Source organism: Ursus maritimus, unplaced genomic scaffold (assembly GCF_017311325.1).
Source record: "Ursus maritimus isolate PB19 unplaced genomic scaffold, ASM1731132v1 scaffold_7, whole genome shotgun sequence".
Taxonomy (NCBI): Eukaryota; Metazoa; Chordata; class Mammalia; order Carnivora; family Ursidae; genus Ursus; species Ursus maritimus.
Genome location: NW_024426885.1, coordinates 62,942,770 through 62,961,730, shown reverse-complemented (window position 1 = coordinate 62,961,730; position 18,961 = coordinate 62,942,770). Strand labels below are relative to the sequence as shown.

The 18,961-nt window shown below is 36.9% G+C and overlaps 1 protein-coding gene across 5 annotated transcripts; it reads left to right on the top strand.

Annotated features, from left to right (window-relative positions):
* The first annotated feature begins 106 nt into the window (after nt 1-106).
* CDK1 (cyclin dependent kinase 1) lies at nt 107-15,436 on the top strand. Of its 5 annotated transcripts, none has more exons than XM_008695920.2 (8): nt 107-223; nt 2,199-2,260; nt 7,719-7,875; nt 8,784-8,907; nt 11,365-11,535; nt 12,674-12,837; nt 12,929-13,070; nt 15,088-15,436. In XM_008695920.2, exons 2-8 carry the CDS (start codon nt 2,224-2,226, stop codon nt 15,184-15,186), a joined length of 894 nt encoding a protein of 297 aa, XP_008694142.1. In that variant the 5' UTR covers nt 107-223; nt 2,199-2,223; the 3' UTR covers nt 15,187-15,436. The 5 variants fall into 5 exon arrangements, with proteins under 5 accessions (XP_008694142.1, XP_040480667.1, XP_040480668.1 ...); XM_040624733.1 differs by lacking the exon at nt 107-223 and adding an exon at nt 228-348; XM_040624734.1 differs by lacking the exon at nt 107-223 and adding an exon at nt 270-334.
* Nucleotides 15,437-18,961: the final 3,525 nt, after the last annotated feature.

Below are 18,961 nucleotides of genomic sequence, written 5' to 3'. Positions count from 1 at the left end.
GACGACCAGAAACAGTAGGACGACGCTCTCCTGCGATGAAAGAAAGCGCCTGCGCTCAGACTCAGTTAGCGCCCGCCCTCCTGCTTTTTCTCCAGCCGCCGTTTCCACTCTCTTTCGCGCTTTAGCCACCGGAAAGCCCAGCCCCAAGCGTCCCTGGGCTCCGATTGGCTCCTTTGAAAGTCTACGGACTATCTGATTGGTGGGTCCCGGACCCTTTAGCGCGGTGAGTTTGAAACAGCTCGCACTTAGCTTCAAAGCTGGCTCTTGGAAGTTGAGGCAAGAGCGACGCCGACGTGGTAGCCGCCGCCGCTTTCGTCGCGGGATAATAAGCCGGGTAGAATTGCTGAGGTCAGGGTCATGCCTGCGGGGCGTCTGCTCGGCGGGGGCCGGCTCGGAGGCCCCGGAGAAAGAGTATTGAGGCACCGGGTGGTATTAGGTGGCGGGGCTGGACAGCAGGGGTCTGTGCGGGCTCAGGCCGGGCCTCTGGAGGCTAGGCCGCGCCTTCACCTGGGCCCCGGGGCCTGGGCGTGTGAGCGACGCCGGGGTCCGGCTTTCCGGGAAGGCTCGCGGGAGCCCAGACCCGGCGGGCATACTGTGGGGAGGGCGGGGGCTGCCGTGGCGTCAGAGGTGCAGTCTGGGGTCGCGGTCGGCAGTTCTCGCGAAGAGGCAGTCGACCTGGCTGAGGAGATTTTTCGGGTCCTAGTTGAAGCCAACCCTTGGCATTGGTTCGACGACGCGGTTTGCCAGGTTTCGTCCTAGGCCTTGCGGCTCCGGCCTGTCCCGCGTGCGCTCTGCTCTAGCCTCCGGGGTGGAAAGCCAGACCGCACCTGGGCCAGGTACCCACGCCGGTTCCCAAAGCCAGTCCGTCCCGGAAACCGATCGGATGAACTAACTTGTGGGCCTTCTCGGGTTTCCCTCCGTGCCCAAGACCCTTGTGCTCCCAGAGCTTTTAAGAACACTTGGCCAACGATAGAACCAGAGGGAATTTGAATTTTTTCGTTTTTATTTTATGCTTCGTGGCTGTTCTATACTATGCAGTTGGCCCAAAGTGGAAAGCTAAGAATTGCCGAGAGATACGTATATTCGTGTTTTAGTATCCCTCAATTTTTGTTTAATATTAGGGTTACCAATGTGCACGTCTTGCTTCTTTTAAAGACCTGGAGGTCTCTGGATAGGAGATGAAACTATTGGTGTTTTACTTCCTGTTGCTAGTAGTACAGAGACCCAGAAGGCATTCAAAAGGCATTTTAAAGCTGCATCTTTTATTTTAAATTGTTAGAATAGGAAAATGGAGAGAAGTTAATGAGACCTAGTTTTGAAATTAAGTTATTGTTCAAAGTGAGCCCAACAATTTTATTGTTCTTTAAGCATATTAAATCTGGATATTGTAGAAAAGGTGATTGTCCTAATTATTGCCGTTTTGTAAAGTTAAAATTAAAAATATTAAAAATTGGCACTCATAGCCAGTGTAGTGCAGTTTTGTTCATTTGAAAAGATTTGTCTCTACTTCTGGAATGATATTGAAGATGAATGTGAGAAATAGAACTGAAGTGTCAATTACTCAGAGTGACCTTTATATATGATCTTATCAGTGAGGAGTGTGTTAGAAAATCAAGGTATGATGCTTTGGGCTTCTGAAGGTATGTTTCATTGGCAAACTTCTCATCTGAGGAAGTCTTGAATGTCTCCTTGTCAGCATTTCGACTGACATTTGAGCGATCTTGCTAATGGGTGAGCAGTGTGGTCACATTAGCTCTCTATTTGTGTCTTTAAAATTTTTTCCTTCTGAATTTTCTTAAAAAAAGTACAAATTCAGTCAAATAACATTATTTTTGGAAATGTTTGGGTATAACTGACACACATTGGTGCTCCTTAGAAGTGTTACATAAAGAAAAGATACTTCTGCTTTTTGTTTGGGAGGGATGGATAGCTGAATTTGAGGGTCAGTTTGGAAGATGCTAAATATTACGCTGTTAAGATATGTAAATCAAATATTTTAAGAGCTAAGAAAGGTGGAAAAATCTTATTGCAGAAGTCCTTTCCTTTGTAAATGTTGTTTTAACATAACTAATATTTATGGAAAATTACTACTGCACTAGACACTGGAAAATGCTTTACATATTCTATCTCATTAAAAACTTAAAACCACCTTTTGAGTTAGTGGCATGAGATCAAATCAGCTTTTCCTCTCATTTTAGGATCTACCAAATCTGCTGATTAACTATGGAAGATTATACCAAAATAGAGAAAATTGGAGAAGGTGAGTTGTTTTAATAATTAAAAAAGGTTTTTTAAAAAATGATTTTGAAATGCTATAAATCTAGGACATGAAAACATGTAAATATTTACTAAAACCCAATCTTAAAGGTATACTGTGCTAATGTGCATTAATTATATGTTCTTTACATGGTAGCTTAAACATAAAAATGTTCAGATTTTAAGAAAATTGAAATTATTCTGATATGATTCCCTGCCAACCCACCCATCCCCCTAAATAATCTTACATTTTTAAAATACTAAGCATTTAAAGCAATATTTGTATTTTGAGAAGACTGTTGATATCTTGTTTGTGTGTTGGTGGGGAGAGGTTAGGGCAGTAGAATTATGTTAAGTTTAATAGTGTACTTTTAGTTTCATACAATTTTTTTAAGATCAGTATTTTTACCTAAACTTTGTAAACTACTACAATAGACTATTAAACCAATTTATATAAATTTTTTATTTAGTTTCCCTGGATTTAAATGACCCATCATGTGTACATGTTTAAGCAAATCTAAAACCAGTAACTCTTGTATATAATTATTCATTTCCTTTCTGTAGTACTTAAAGTTTTTAAAGAATGTTTATATGGCATAAGAGGAAGGGTAAAAATATCCCTTTGCCTTTTTTTTTCCCCAACAGAATATCTAAGTTTCTATATAAGAGTTGGTATTAACATTCTACACTCTAGGAACAAATGGTACAACTTGTACAATGTAATTTGCTATTAGAGTCCAATTTATGTAGGTTCTGTTTGAGGGACATTTCCAACAATTATATTTTTAGCGTGTACCCACACCATACTTGTATAAAGAATACTACTAAAAATCGGAGGGCGGAGTACTAGAAAGAATTTAGTAAGATAGTAATGATAAGTTTAGGTGGTGACTGGGTTTGAGATCTATTCTTTTTATTTTTATTTTATTTTATTTATTTATTTTTGAGAGGGAGGGAGAGACAGAGAGCCAGCATGAGTAGGGGGAGCAGCAGAGGGAGAGGGAGAAACAGACTCCCTGCTCAGCAGGGAGCCCAGTGAGGGGCTTAATCCTGGGACCCTGGGATCATGACCAGAGCCGAAGGTAGATATTTAACCGACTGAGCCACCCAGGCGCCCCTATTCTTTTTCTTAACTTACAAATATTATATATATACAAATACATATATTTTTTTAAAAAAAGTCACTTAAATACTTCATTATGCCTGCTCAACTAAGCTAATTTTGTTTCTGAGTTGAAAATAAGTTTGATTAACATAACTACTGTCTTCTGCTTTGAATTTTTATTAATCCCCAGAGAATTAAATGAGTGCTGATTTTTAGTTTGGAGCAAAAAGTTTTTATTGTTTTCTTTTTTAAAGATTTTATTTATTTGTCAGAGAGAGAGAGAGAGTGCGCGCCTGCATACAGGCAGGGGGAGGAGGAGCTGCAGGCAGAGGGAGAAGCAGGTTCCCAGCTGAGCAAGGAGCGCCATGGGGGATTCAATCCCAGGACCCTGGGATCATGACCCAAGCTGAAGGCAGACGCCTAACCACTGAGCCACGCAGGCATCCCAAAAAGTTATTCTTTAAGTGTGAATGTGTTTTTCTTTAAAACTCTGGAACTCCTAACATGCAGGAGACTACAGATTCGACTCTTGAGAAAGGTACTCTAATTTGAAATAGAAGCAGTGAAGAGTATAATTTCAATTGTAGTCTTATTTCCTGGAGTTAAAAGACTCCATTCTACTACATGATATCCTCTCATATTCCGTATTTGTTGACCGCTGGGCTTTTGGCAATGGCTGTTCTTTCACCTTGGAAGCCACTCTGCTGCCTTCACTTTCATCTCGTTGTAGTCCAAGTGCATTTTGTAGTTCCCTTTTTGTTATCCTTAATACCCTTTTTCCTTACTACACTGTAAGGTTTATGAAGTTTGGGATTTTGTCTTGTTCATAACTGAACAGTGCTTGGCAGTAGTGTCTAGCACAATTGGAGATTGATAATAACATTATTTTCCTTTGTGTGCTCTCCTCTGTTTCTTTGTCTGGCTTGTATTGTCTTGACTACTCTAGTGCCTGGCTGTTTTGGATTTTGTGGTGGATATTGTGTTTGAAAAAATAAATTGTAAGGGGCGCCTGGGTGGCACAGTGGTTAAGCGTCTACCTTCGGCTCAGGGTGTGATCCCGGCGTTACGGGATCGAGCCCCACGTCAGGCTCCTCCACTATGAGCCTGCTTCTTCCTCTCCCACTCCCCCTGCTTGTGTTCCCTCTCTCGCTGGCTGTCTTTATCTCTGTCAAATAAATAAATAAAATCTTAAAATAAATAAATAAATAAATTGTATGAATAATTTAAGGCCTAGATGATACCTTTCACACAGTATTTTCTTTTGGTTTGCCAGACACCTGGTCAAATTCTAGCATTAAAGTACCGATTTGAAAAGTTAAGTATCTTTCCCTCAACTTTATTTTATTTCCAAACATAGAGAAGTTGAAAAATTCAATGAACTTTTTACCAAGATGTTAATTTTGTCACATTTACTTTATTATCTGTGTGTGTTTTTAGCATTTTGTTTTTCTTTTGACTCATGTGAAGTAAATTGTAGAGATGTGCTTTACTTGTAAATACTTCTGCATGTATCTTCTGAAGAACTAGCCAATGTCATGCGTTTCATTTGGTGACTAATGTCTCCTTAACCTTTTCTAATTGAAGGTAGTCCTGACTTTTCCACCTTGACACTTGAGTTTTTTGACAACCTGATTCATTTCTTAAATACATCTAGACTTTTCTTTTTCAGTTATTACATAGGTGTTCTCTGGTTTCTTCTGAATTACAAAGGTATGAGTGTTGTCACATTCTGTCATAAGAAAATGTCTTTTTAGATCATGGAAAGTAGCTATATCCGTGATGTGGACCTAACTTGGCCTTTATTCACTCAATAAACATTTAAAGTTTTTGTTCTTACCATTTAGGGTCTCCAGAACCTGACCATAACTAACTTTTTTTTTTTTTTTTTTAATCTTAGTAATGTGTAGTTCAGGGCGCTTGGGTGGCTCAGTTGGGTAAGCATCTACCTTTAGCTCAGGTCATGATCCCAGGATGCTGGGATCAAGTCCCGCATCTGGCTCCCTGCTCAGTGGGGAGCCTGCTTCTCCCTCTCATTCTGCTTGCTGCTCCCCCTGCTTTTGCTCTCTCTGTCAAATAAATAAATAAAATCTTTAAAAAAAAATGTGTAGTTCATTTCAGAGTATATACTGTGCATTTCATAAATAATTTTTGGGTGCTTAACCGGTAGAATCATTCTGCTTTCTTTAACTAGAGCTCAGTACTGGTAGTTACAAGAGTGGTAATGGTTCAGTCAGAAGAGAGACATAGAGCACTTGAGATGCTTAAAATTGAAAAAATACTAAGTGTTAGTTATAAGTTAGTTAATTGTTATGAGTAAATTTTAGGCCCAGACGAAATTGTACACTTGAAGGAAAGAGGAATAGTAGGGGGAAAAATTAGTTCTGAATTTACCATTAACTGCTTATTAGACCACCTTGTGCAATTGGCGAATCTTCTTGAGTTTGCTTTAACAGCGTGCCAGATAATTGTGTTGCTGACTTACCTACTTTTGTGTTTTTTGATGTAAGTATAATTTATATCCAAAAAATGGACAGACTTTAATTGAACAGAAGGTTATTTTTAAGGATGGTTGCGAAGATCAATGAAATCAGGGTTTTTTTAAATCTGGAATAACTTTGGTTAGCCAAAAGTCATACTTAACCCAAATTTAATCCAAATAATGTAAAATGGCTCTTAGGTCAATTATGTCTTTAAAATGATACTAGTATTTAGGAAGACAGACAATTGTATAGAATTTCTCTGTTTAAAACAAAATTAGAACAAAGTTTATGTAACATCAGCAAACCATCCTTAATATTCTAATAAGCCAGGAGATAATTTGATAGTAGTTCTTAGCCTTTTTTTGAAATATTGCTACCTTTGGAGAAACTGATAAAAGCTATAGAATAGATCTCCTTAGAAAAATACACTCTAATCACTTTTGAAGTTATACCATTGTTACAGAAAAATAGGTTATTCAAAATTTTATGTAGAGTCAAGAAGTTTAAGATCTCCCTATATTTTCCAACCTGAGTTTAAAAATTTTATATATTCGTTCATGATTTTATTTATTTTTTAAGTAAGCTCCACACCCAACATGGGGTTTAACCTCATGACCCTGAGATCAAGGTCATGCTCTGCCTACTGAGCCTGCTAGGCACCCCTCCAACCACAGTTTAAAAAGCACTAATGGGGGTGCCTGGGTGGCTCGGTGGTTAAGCATCTGCCTTGGGCTCAGGTTGTGATCCCAGAGTCCTGGGATTGAGCCCCGCATCAGGCTCCGTGCTCCACTGGGAGCCTGCTGCTTCCTCTCCCACTCCCCCTACTTGTGTTCCCTCTCACTGGCTGTCTCTCTGTCAAATAAATAAATAAAATCTTTTAATAAATAAATAAAATCTTTGGAAAAAATAAAAAAATAAAAAGCACTTATGTGGGGACTAAATGTATTCTGTATATGAATTATTTTTTTTAATTTAAGATTTATTTATTTATTTGTCAGAGAGGGTGGGGCACAAGCGAGCATACAAGCAGAGGGAGTCGCAGGCAGAAGGAAAAGCAGGCTCCCCGCTGAGCAAGGAGCCTGATGCTGGACTTGATCCCAGGGTCCTTGGATCATGACCTCAGCTGAAGGCAAATCTTAATCGACTGAGCCACCCAGGCATCCCATTGTATATGAACTTTTTAAACTAACTAGTTCATCTCCCTTCATATTGCTGCTTCTGTTCTCTGTATCCACCCTCCTCCTGCCCAACATCTCTTATATTGACATTGTTGCTCATTATCTGAGGCTTATATATCAGAATCCGTGTTCTTGTTAACTTCCGAATGGGTGTGAAGCTTTCATACTATATAATAGATATTTTGAACTCTAATAGATTTCATAAATATTTAGTATAATATTTTAGCCCCATTTTTTTCTAAATGAGGATTATTGACTATTTGAAATGCGTAAAGCACTTTGTACAGTTTTCTGAAAGTGTCACAGTGACTCCTGTTGATAATTCCTCAGCCCAAATCTTCTTCACCCTGTATTTTATACCTGCTTTATCTTTGGGTGGGATATTTGAAAGGAGATAAATTCCAGTCGGCAAAGGATCCATTTTCTTCTCTAAAATGTGCTGGGAAATTACTGGTAATTTAAATGTATGGGAAAATTGTGACAACTACATGAATTTTATTTCTAAACTATACACATGATAGGTTGTAGTTAACTCAATTTCTTTTTGGAAGTGATGAGGATATAATTATGAGTAAGACACTTTCTATCTGGTCACAGTAGACATTTCTATCATGTGACACTTTATGGGATTCAGTCATTTTTTAAAATCTTAGTTTGTGGAGGGTGTCAAATAGTAGACATTTACTTTGTCTATTTCAGGTACCTATGGAGTTGTGTATAAGGGTAGACACAAAACTACAGGTCAAGTGGTAGCCATGAAGAAAATCAGACTAGAAAGTGAAGAGGAAGGGGTTCCTAGTACTGCAATTCGGGAAATTTCTCTATTAAAAGAACTTCGTCATCCAAATATAGTCAGGTATGGTATATCCGAATTTAAACCATTTTCCGCATACTATTTCAAATGTGAATTTCAATGTGGAAATTTTTACATTTGCTTAATATCTGGTCTAACTTTGCTGATCGGAATAGAACGCTACTATTTTTGTTAAATGGGAATGCCAGGCATAGGAAGAATAGGCTTAAAGCAGGAGCAGAGTTAGAGGAGCTTGGTAATAAGAGATTAGTGTTGGGGGCTGGAAAATCAAGGTGAACTGGCCAAGGGAGAAAAGGAAATCCTGTTTTACAGACCTTTATCACCTATACCGATCTGAGCTCTGGTCCTTGAAGACCCCTTAATCAGAGTCTTAAGGCAGGTAACTAGGTCAGATGAAAAAGAAAAAAACTTTTTCTTACTTTCTCTAAGTATTTGGACTGGTGTTTGGGGGGTTTGTTTCCTAATAGTCCAAGTTAGGATTTAATTGCATTTTTCTGGGGCTGGAAATAGTGAGCAACTGTTAAGGTTCTTAGTAAATTTTAAAAATTTATTTCTATAATTTACTTCACTGAAAAGACAAGCTCTGAGCAACAAGTAGCCAACCTAGAAATGTTCTAAAGTTGTTGGGTTTGTTTTTTTGTTTTGTTTTTTTTTTCTTAAGAAATGTTCTTTTAAAGTGTAAGTGGTTTGATAGTACCTTCAGCATAATATGACTTAATTTTCATTTGCTGCCCTGAGTGTTCTTTCTCAAGTTCTAGTACTCAGGTTTTTCACAACGAGGGAAACTACCATCTTTTCTTTCCCAAAGCAGTATGTATTTTTTGTTATAGAAAATTTCTTATAGTCCCACTTCTTGTGATAGGCATTGTTAAATTTACGGAAGTTTTATTTTGTGATAAGTCAAAAGTGTTTGGTAGATTTTTTTTTCACATAATTATTTTATTCTCTAGTCTTCAAGATGTGCTTATGCAAGATTCCAGGTTATATCTCATCTTTGAATTCCTTTCCATGGATCTCAAGAAATACTTAGATTCCATCCCTCCTGGTCAGTTCATGGATTCTTCACTTGTTAAGGTAAGAAGCTTATTTAATTTTATTAGTATTTATCCACTTACTAAATTTATTAGTATTTACCTTACTTAACTTTATTACTATTTATCCACTGAGTGTAAAAGGTCTACTCTATAGAAGTTCTGTATTTTAGGAGAATAGCCTTAGAAAAAATGTCAGTAGAACGAGGAAGAAAAGAATATTTTTCTTCCACAGTCTATAGATTAAAGTTACCCCTTTTATATAGTGCTTCTAGTTAAAAAGTGAAAAGTAGTGCCTGGGATAACATAAAACCATTAAGTACGTATTCCATTGTTGGAAACTAGGATATTTTGGTCTTTATTTGGTAGTCATATATGTGTAAAACAACGTAACAAAAGCTTGGTAGGTTAATGATGGCAAGTGGTTTTATTTTATTCTGGTTTTGAATGTTTTGGTTAATTTATTGTTGACATATTTCAGTTAAATTACAAATGTATAATTTTTTTAAAAGCATTGAAGCCTATAAAGTAGATGTGTCTTTCCTTTAACTCTACCAATAGCAAACCATTCCTCAGGGGTAGGTAATCATTGTTATTTAGTAGTCTTACAGATGCTTGTATGTCAACTTTGTGTATACACATACGCTGTTTTACAGAACTGTAAAACCCTTCTTCTGAGACATTCAACATATAAGTTTGCCCATCTATCTAAATGTTCGATCTAATTATTTATTTATTTATTTATTTATTTTTAAAGATTTTATTTGAAAGTGAGCATGAGAAAGGGCAGAGGGAGAGGGAGAAGCAGACTCCCTGCCAAGCAGGGACCCCAAGGCAGGGCTTGATCCCAGGACCTGAGATCATGACTGACCCCTGAGCCGAAGGTAGATGCTTAACCAACTGAGTCACCAGGCACCCCTGATCTAATTATTTAAACAAATTCCATACTGATAGACATTGAAGTTGTTTTCCAGCTCGGTGATTTGTGCTCTCATGAACCATGCCCCAGTGAATCCTTATGTTTATTTGTCATCGTTTGCAACTTTATAGAATAAGTTTTTTTTTTTTTTTTTAGATTTTATTTATTTGAGAGAGAGAGAGTACCAGCAAGTGCTCGAGAGTGGTGGGGAGGAGCAGAGGGAAAGGGACAAGGAGAGCCGGACTTGGGGGCTCAGTCTCACGACCCTGAGATCTTGACCTGAGCTGCAACCGAGAGCTGGATGCTTAACTGACTGAGCCACCCAGGTGCCACTAGAATAAATTCTTATAACTTGAATCAATGGGTTGAAGATGTTTATTTACATTTAAAATCTTGATAATGCCAGTTGCCCTCCAAACAGCAGTTTATTCATTGTGGTGTGTGAGTTATTTTTTTTAGTACTTACTTCTATCAATCTTGTAAATATTTTATCAGTCCATTGCGTGAAAAAAGCATATTATCATTTTGTATCTCATTTAACAATTTTTCATTTTTAGCCATTTATAAACAGCCTATACATAATTCTTTTTAAAAAATATTATTTAAGTAATCTCTACACCCAATGGGGGCTCAAACTCACAAACCTAAATCAAGAGTCATACCCTCTTCTGACTGGGCCAGCCAGATGCCCCAGTCAATACATAGTCTTTTTTGTTGTTGTTGTTCTAACAGTTATTTTATGTATTTTATACTTTTGAACCTTATAAGTCAATGTTGTTACTGTGTATACTTTATATTTCTTTCATACCCATGTAGCTTCAAATAACAATTACATTGTCTTGGCAATACCTGTCTTATATAATATTTTTCTCTGAACTAATAAATAGCATGTTATGATAATTATCTTTATTTGAATATATAATCATAATATCCTGTTTGTCATTTCTTTTGGAATCTGTGGCCAATGTTTCCAAAGAAGAAATTAATATGTAATGATAAGAAATAGAAATGGTCCAACCTTACTCAAAATAAAAAAAGTTGCTGTAAGTATATAGACAAAAGTTTTAAAAAAACTGTCTGCGGGACACCTGGGTGGCTCAGTCAGTTAATCGTCTGCCTTTGGCTCAGGTCATGATCTCAGGGTCCTGGGATTGAGCCCCATGTCCAGTTCCCTGCTCGGTGGGGAGTCTGCTTCTCCCTCTCCATCTGTCCCTCCCCCTCTACTTGTGCTCTGTCTCTCGCTTTCTCTCTCAAATAAATGAATAAAATCTTTAAAATAAACTGAGCAGTGCTTATGACTTAAGAATTGGGGACAAAAAATAGTAAAAGACTAAATGAGTTCATATGGATATGGATGGGTCCATAAGGAAATATCTCAGGTATACAAACGTGATACTGTATATCAATGGACTTCCCACCCCCAAATGCTGCTTGTTGGTCTCAAATGCCTGAAAGCTTTTGTGGTGGTTAAATTATTTCCTTGCATTATAACTTCTTATATCTTTGAAACAAACCCACCAAGACTATTTAGAAAATCATTATGTGGGACAGTTAAGTTTCTAACTTATTTCCTTCTTCCAGAGTTATTTGTACCAAATCCTACAAGGGATTGTGTTTTGCCACTCCAGAAGAGTTCTGCACAGAGACTTAAAACCTCAAAATCTATTGATTGATGACAAAGGAACAATTAAATTGGCTGATTTTGGCCTTGCTAGAGCTTTTGGAATACCTATTAGAGTATACACACATGAGGTATGCAGAATAGTGTTTTTTGGTGCTTTTGAATATATGTGATTGCTGGTTTGTTTTCTGTATTTGTTCGTTAAGTCAAGAAACAATAAGAAGGATTTCCATCCTGTCAGCTTGAATTTATTGCCTCTCAACTCCAAAGTCACTCTTCATTGCATGCTATGTGAAAATCTAACTGGGACCTTTAAATATTTTTTCTTTACCAGTAGGTGTGATGGCAGTAGAAGGTAAGGGAGAGAGGCACTGCAGGAGAAAAGGGTTTTCTTTGCTACAGTTCTAAGAGTTATTATCCTTATTAATTAGTCTGTTTTTCTAACCCTCTGTTATTTAATAGTCCTTCTTAGTAAACTTTCCCCAAGCAAATCACCATGTGGTTTCTGTCTCCTGATTGGATCCTCTCTGGTACACAGATTGGTAAAAGACAGGTTTTGTTGCTTATGAGTTACTGTTTCAGATATATTTAGAAACTACTAAATATGATCAAGTTGTGTCCATGATCTACAGATGACTTGGCATTTCATTTGTTACTTCCAGAAGAAAGGGAGTGTTGACTTCTGTAGTAAAGGACTTCTGGAAGATAGTTTTCTATGGCATTGTCTATCCCTGAGCCCAAAGACTATCTCCAGATCAGAACCTGTAATATTGTTCATTTAGTTAGATGTATTGGCTTCTTTTCATCATTTGTCCCATGGCTCTAGAAAAAAGTAAAAGATTATTTGGTTCCCATTGGCTTAAACAGATGCCACTGACCTCATTAAGTTAGAAATGATATCTTTACCATCATGATAAATTCTAGATATAAAATAGTAGATCAGCTCTAGACCACTAATAAACTGTTAGCCTGAATGCTGTCTTGACTGTTTCAATTCTTGCACTTTAATGATTTGAAAAGCAAGAAAAGAGCTGGTGTGCTTTTATCTGATGTTTGGGTTTTTTTTCTAACCCCCTCGTAAATAGAACTTACAAATGAATATTTATCTTCCATTTATTATTTTGTGTATAGTTAATTGACTTTCAAACAATATTATCAGAGGCAACCATGGAACCTTCTGAAGGTCAGTCCTACTGAAATATATAACTGTTTATATTTAGTCATTTAATGCACTGCATTTATTCAGTGTAAAAATTTGCTTTGTAATAGGTGGTAACACTCTGGTATAGATCTCCAGAAGTATTGCTGGGGTCAGCTCGCTACTCAACTCCAGTTGACATTTGGAGTATAGGCACCATATTTGCAGAATTAGCAACCAAGAAACCACTTTTCCATGGGGATTCAGAAATCGATCAACTCTTCAGAATTTTCAGGTATTTTTGTTGTTTTAAGAGCTTAAAAAATTTTAAGTAAAATAGTAACGAAGGCAAACTAATAATTTTTTGTTTTGCTATACCCTTTTAGAGCTTTGGGCACTCCCAATAATGAAGTGTGGCCAGAAGTGGAATCTTTACAGGACTATAAGAATACATTTCCCAAGTGGAAACCAGGAAGCCTGGCATCCCATGTTAAAAACTTGGATGAAAATGGCTTGGATCTGCTCTCGGTAAGGATACCCTTTATACTGACTTCAACAGTATTGATTCTGAATGTATTCGATTCATTTCCTTTACCTGGGAAATAGAAAACCAGCATATATTGAGCTAGGCACATAACTGTTATGCCTGCTATGTATATTGTATTACTACCTCCATTTTAGATACCAAAAACAAGTGGTTTTGAGAGGACGTTTTAGCATTAGTTATTGTTTGATTTTTCTAATGTTAGGTAGCTACAGATGCTCTGTGAAGGAGAGGCCAGGGATAATACGCCTTTATTGTTTTTATGTAGCTGGTCCGTAGTAGCCTTCCTTTCTAACTTTTTGTTTGTCTCGGTGTTTACTATTTAGTTTATCTGAGACAGGTGTTTTCCTTATTGCTTGATATTTTTAGTTATTAAAGCATTTTACTGCATGAACTCTCATTTCTCACTTTGTGCCTCATTTGTACATCAGAAAGGTTAGGAGAAAGACTAACGTAGTTCCTAAAAATCTTTCCCCTTTACTACATTGCCATTCCCAAATAATAGTTGTTTTCTTTAAAAGCAAGACAAAAAAATCTATTAAGATGGAAAATGAATTGTCCTAGGTAGGCCTGCTTTAAGAAAATTGTTTTAGAACAGTATTTAAATACTAAGCTTTTAGACAGAACTAATTTTTATGAGTCTCAGCTAATGTGATTACGGAAGAAAATAAGGTTTGGGTAGGTTACTGAACAAAAAAATATATATTGCTCTATTATCCTGTAAACCTTCTAATTGGTCTTTGGGCTCCTTTCAGAATTTATAAATCATTATGCCACCAAATTCAGCTCACATTTCCAAATTGCTTGCAGTGAAATCCAAAGTCCTTTATCTGTCATTCAGATATTTTATATATCAGTATTGTTGATTTGACAATCTGTCTTTTTAATGTCTGTAATTCTTGAACACAAAGAATTTCACTTCAGTCAATGAAACAAAAATCAATACTGTAAATCATGGTTCCTTAGTCTAGCTGGTATTGACCTCTTGGACTGGATCATGTTTGTTTTGATACTAGGGTCTGTCCTGTACATTGCAGGATATTTAACAGCCTCCCAGTCCTCTGCCCCACAGATACCAGAATCATACTCCTCTCTGTTGTGACAACCCAAAGTCTCCAGACACTGTCAAATGTTCCCTGACAGGCAAAGTCTCACCCAGATGAGAACCACTGCTGTAAATCCTCAGACTTAGTTTCAGATTTAAACTCCTTAGTTCTAAGAACTTGGGCAAGTTATTTAACCTCTGAGCCTCAGTGTCCTCATTGTAAAATGGGACCAGTAATTAGCTTTTGCTGTGAGGATTAAGTAACGTCGTATGGGCCAAGCAGTTAATATACTGCTTGATATATGATAATAGCTTAAAGGGTTACTAGATAGTAAAAGTATATCTAGTCTGCTCATTGATTTGGTTTTCTTTAAGATTAATGTTAATGATAAGATTTAAGATCAATATTAAACTTTATACAGTCTTTTCTGGTGATGTGTAAATTAAAACTTGAATACTAGATTGTCTGACCATAATTCATTTACTGACTCATTTAACTATGTTTATGACACATGTGCTCTGGTTTTGTTTTTATTTGGAACTTGCTGGAAGCTACATTAGAAACCACTATAGTTAATTGCCGCCATTTCAAGAATGTTGTAAATAACTCAGATAGCCATTTAATTCTCAAAGTAAATATAATTAACTAGATATCTTTCTTAAATTTATGTCCTAGTTTTAAAGCTATCACTTGAATGCTTGTTTCTTAAAGCATAATTTGTAGCAAAAAGAGGTTATTGAGATATCTATAATTTAAGGAATAAAATATTTTAGAGCTAGAGGGTGAAGTATGGAAGATGAGGCATTTATGTGGTTTGGTATTGAACTTAGTTTTTTATTAAAATTATTAGCTTATGGCATATTCATTGAAAAATTAATGCTTTATGGAAATTTTTTTATGGTTCATTTCTTAAATAAAAACCTTTTTTTCTTTTTATCCCTCCCCCCCACCCCAGAAAATGTTAGTCTATGATCCTGCCAAACGAATTTCTGGCAAAATGGCACTGAATCATCCATATTTTAATGATTTGGACAATCAGATTAAGAAGATGTAGCTTTCTGACAAAGAGTTTCCACATATCAAGAACAGATAGTTATATTTTTACTGTTAACTTTGTCTGTTTTTGTTTTGTGTATTTTTCTTTTCTTTGTTGTAAACTTAAGCTGTATTTCATCTTCTGATTTCAAAAGTGTAACTTAAAAATGTAAATATTGTTCTATATGAATTTAAATATAATTCTGTATATGTTTATAGATCTCACTGTAACAACTATTTGTGTTAACCATAATAAAACTATAAATCTAGTACTGATGTCAGGAATTGCAAAAATTTTGAGTTAGTTTAAATCATCTCAAACCTTAGAGTCTGGTTTTCCTGTAGTTGGAACCACTAAAATTTAGGAGTGTGCTAAGTTCAAAGTTCATAAAGCTTTGAAGTGTTTTGATGCTCTGAATGTTAGAATTTTGTCAGTTTCTTGCCAATTGGTAACTGTTCAACCTGCCTAAAGATGAGGGTTTTTTCTGCTGGTATTTCAATTTGTGATCTAAATGTTTAAGCATTCAGAATGAGAAAACTATCCAGATTTGAGAAATGATGCTAAATTTATAGAGGTAGGTTTTCAGTAACTTATAAAACTAACATTAGAGCATGCCAAAGTTTGCTAAGTTTTACAGTCAGAGATCAAGGGCTGCTCACAGCAGGGAAGAACAGTTTAGAAAATTTATGAACTAGCCTATTTTTAGGTAGGTTATGAAAGCTATTTGTCTAAGTGAATTCTTATGCCTTGGTCAGAGGTAATAACCAGAAAAAGGAGTTGCTCATCTTGGCTTTCAAGTCTGACTTAAAATCTGTTTGCAAATTTTGACATAATCTTGGCTTTTAGCAGCCTTAGAAGGTTCTAATATACAAGTATTTAGCTAAAATCACTAGCTTTAGGAATTGTTAAATTAATAATGCTGCTTGTTGTGATTCCTGTCTATAAGGAGCCCAATTTAAATTATTTGTTATAGTGAGGAGAAATGTCTGTGCGGAGTTCTGTCCTTTCTAGTGTATATCTATCTGTCATCTAACTATAACCGTCTATTTTTCTTCCTGGTTACCTATGGCTGAAATGGGCATTACTGTGTAATTGGTTGCATATTGTAATGTGTGATCTACCTAATGTATATTGTCTTGGAATTTTTGCATTCTGTAGGAGAAAGTGTGGATTATTTTCTTTGGCAACGGGATTTGTAAGATGAGAGTTTTGGTGGCCTTGTCCTAGGTTCTTTGGTAGAAGCGAGCCTGCAATAAGAGAATGCAGAACCTAGAGATGGAAGTTGTTTGGAGTCACATTATAAAGGGCTAAGATTTCATGGTGGAAATTTGGTAAATGAAAGGTCACACAAAAGATTTAATTGAGATGGTGAAGCGACATACCTACAGATTTGAGTTTTCTTACCTATAAGTGAAGTGTTGAACGGCTCTGTTTTTCAAATTGTGGATGGCAATCCCATAGTGGTTCAGGACCAGTCTTAATCACAACCCTTCCCAATGTAGACTAGAGACTCAGTGTATCTTCTATAATTAAGTATTTCTTGGTACTTCGGTTTCAGCAATGTATAGATATGTGAGGGTTACAAATATTTGGGGCTTCGTGGATTTGGTAGAAGCAGCATGCAACCTCACTGTGATTGCTCCATGGAGTCTTAATTGTTTGAAAAGTCAGTAAGTCATCAATTTAGAACGTACTTTGTGGACCAGGGAAGTGAGATGGTAGAACAGTGTGATCAACTGCTATAATGAGCGTCCTACTTATTGGTGGAGTCCAAGGAACGTGTTTGTGTCAGCTTCAGTGGCTGGGTGAAAAGCTACTGAATTGGGTCCTCCCTCATCTCATGCATATTTTTTAAATTGGCTTGTGCTATGGTGCTTCTGATTAATTTTAAGGGAATGTGTCTCTGGGCCAGTAGTTCTTCAATGTGTTGTACACTAGAAACACCTGAGACTAATTCTAGTCCTACCCTGAACAATTCTGAAGTTGGAAACTGGGAAATGTATCCCAGGAAACTATTTTTTTCAGAAGTTCCAGGAGCTGATTCTGATACCAGTTACAAGTCGTTGGTGGGACTTTGGACCTACATCTAGTTTTAGTTGTCTTAAAACTTCATAACATCATGCAGTATCTTTAACTTGTTCTATTTCTGTTTCAGTCTGCACTCTTTAGTGAGGGCAATGGCTATATATTTTGTCACCAGTGTAAGATTTTCATACACTTGAGCATAGCGCTGTGACAATTGCCATATGTTAGCATTGTCCCTAGTCTTTACAGGACTTTTTTTTTTTTTTTTTTAAGTTTAAATATATAAGCAGTTAATACAGAGGTTAATACATAATGTACAATAAAATCTTGGGGACATGGCATATATAAATTTAATGTTTTGGAAAAAAATGATAGTATTTTAAAGTGAGTTAATAAAATGGCCCAATAAGAGGTCTTTTGGGGACCTGGATTCATAGGCTTAAATTTTTAATGAGCAAAATAATTTTTAACTGGAAAGTTCTGTTGGATGAAACAACTTTTTTACATTAGTGCCTTTTAGCAAACTGTACTTTATAATAGGGTCACTTTCAGGTACATCTCTTAAGTAATTGCCACATTCAAACGAGTCAGTAGGGCTCCATAGGACCATAGAAACATTTTACACGTGGATGGAACAGAGACAATTAGGAATGTGTGTGAAGTGGAGAGAGTAGTGGGCATTGTTTGACTAGGTTTGGGCCAAAATGGATAGAGTCTTGAATGACTAAAGGGAAAGGGAGGGATGGAGGGATTAAAAGTAAAAGACCTTGAAGAGGGAGAGGTGTTTTAGACTTAAAAGCATGTAAGAGAAGGCAAAGGTGGGGTAGTAATGGTATTGGCAAGCATTGTAATTTTAGTTCATTTGGTGAAGTTTAATGAGGTGTTTGAAAGCAAAAGTAGATATTTTAATCCCATGCCTTAGTGTAAATTTCAAATTTTTAAGATAACTTAAAACCTTCAGAAGAGGGATGCCTACATGGCTCAGTCGATTAAGCATCTGCCTTCGGCTCAGGTCATGATCTCAGGGTTCTGGGATCGAACTCTGCATCAGGCTCCCTGCTCAGTGGGGAGTCTGCTCCCCCCCTCCATCTCTTCCTTTCCTGACTTGTGTTCTCTCTCTCAAATAAATAAAATCATTAAAAAAAAAAAAAAAACTTCAGGTACGCCTGGGTGGCTCAGTCAGTTAAGCGTCTGCCTTCAGTTCAGGTCATGATCCTGCTCTCTCTGACAAATAAAATATCTTTTTAAAAAAACCCACAAAACTTCAGGAGAAATGTATTGCGAGTCATACACTTGGTTGTTGGAAGAGGAGAAAGACAAGGTATCACAATAGTAGCATTCCTTTAGAATGCTGAAGGTCTGCTTTAGCAATTTGCATGAGGATCTCCTGGAGAGCTTGTTAAAACAGATCTCTGGTCTATGCCCAGGTTTCAGTAGGTTTTGTGTAGCAATGAATATGCTTTCTTAACAAGTTCCCAGGTGATGATGCTGATGGTCCAGGGACCACAGTTTGAGAATCACTAATGAGTAGTTCTCAGAATTCCAGAGAACTGAAGAGAAGCTCAGCTTTGGCCAACGTGTTGGTTTCGTAGAAGGAAATACAGGAGGTGCAGAAGGAGAAATAGACCTAAAGTCAGGCATACATTTAAAGGTCGAACTGAAGTTTGAACCTAAACTTTCCATCCTCATTGTTGAGGAAAGTGAATGGTGTGATGTAAAGATTCCAGGCTTTAGAACCCAGAGATAGGGGTTCGGCTCCCAGTTCGGC

Excerpts from the sequence above, each read along its gene's own strand:
- CDK1 (XM_008695920.2), top strand. The coding sequence starts at position 2,224 with ATGGAAGATTATACCAAAATAGAGAAAATTGGAGAAG. Across the intron at positions 11,536-12,673 it reads TTAGAGTATACACACATGAG|GTGGTAACACTCTGGTATAG; the intron begins GTATGCAGAATA and ends GCTTTGTAATAG. Across the intron at positions 12,838-12,928 it reads CAACTCTTCAGAATTTTCAG|AGCTTTGGGCACTCCCAATA; the intron begins GTATTTTTGTTG and ends ATACCCTTTTAG.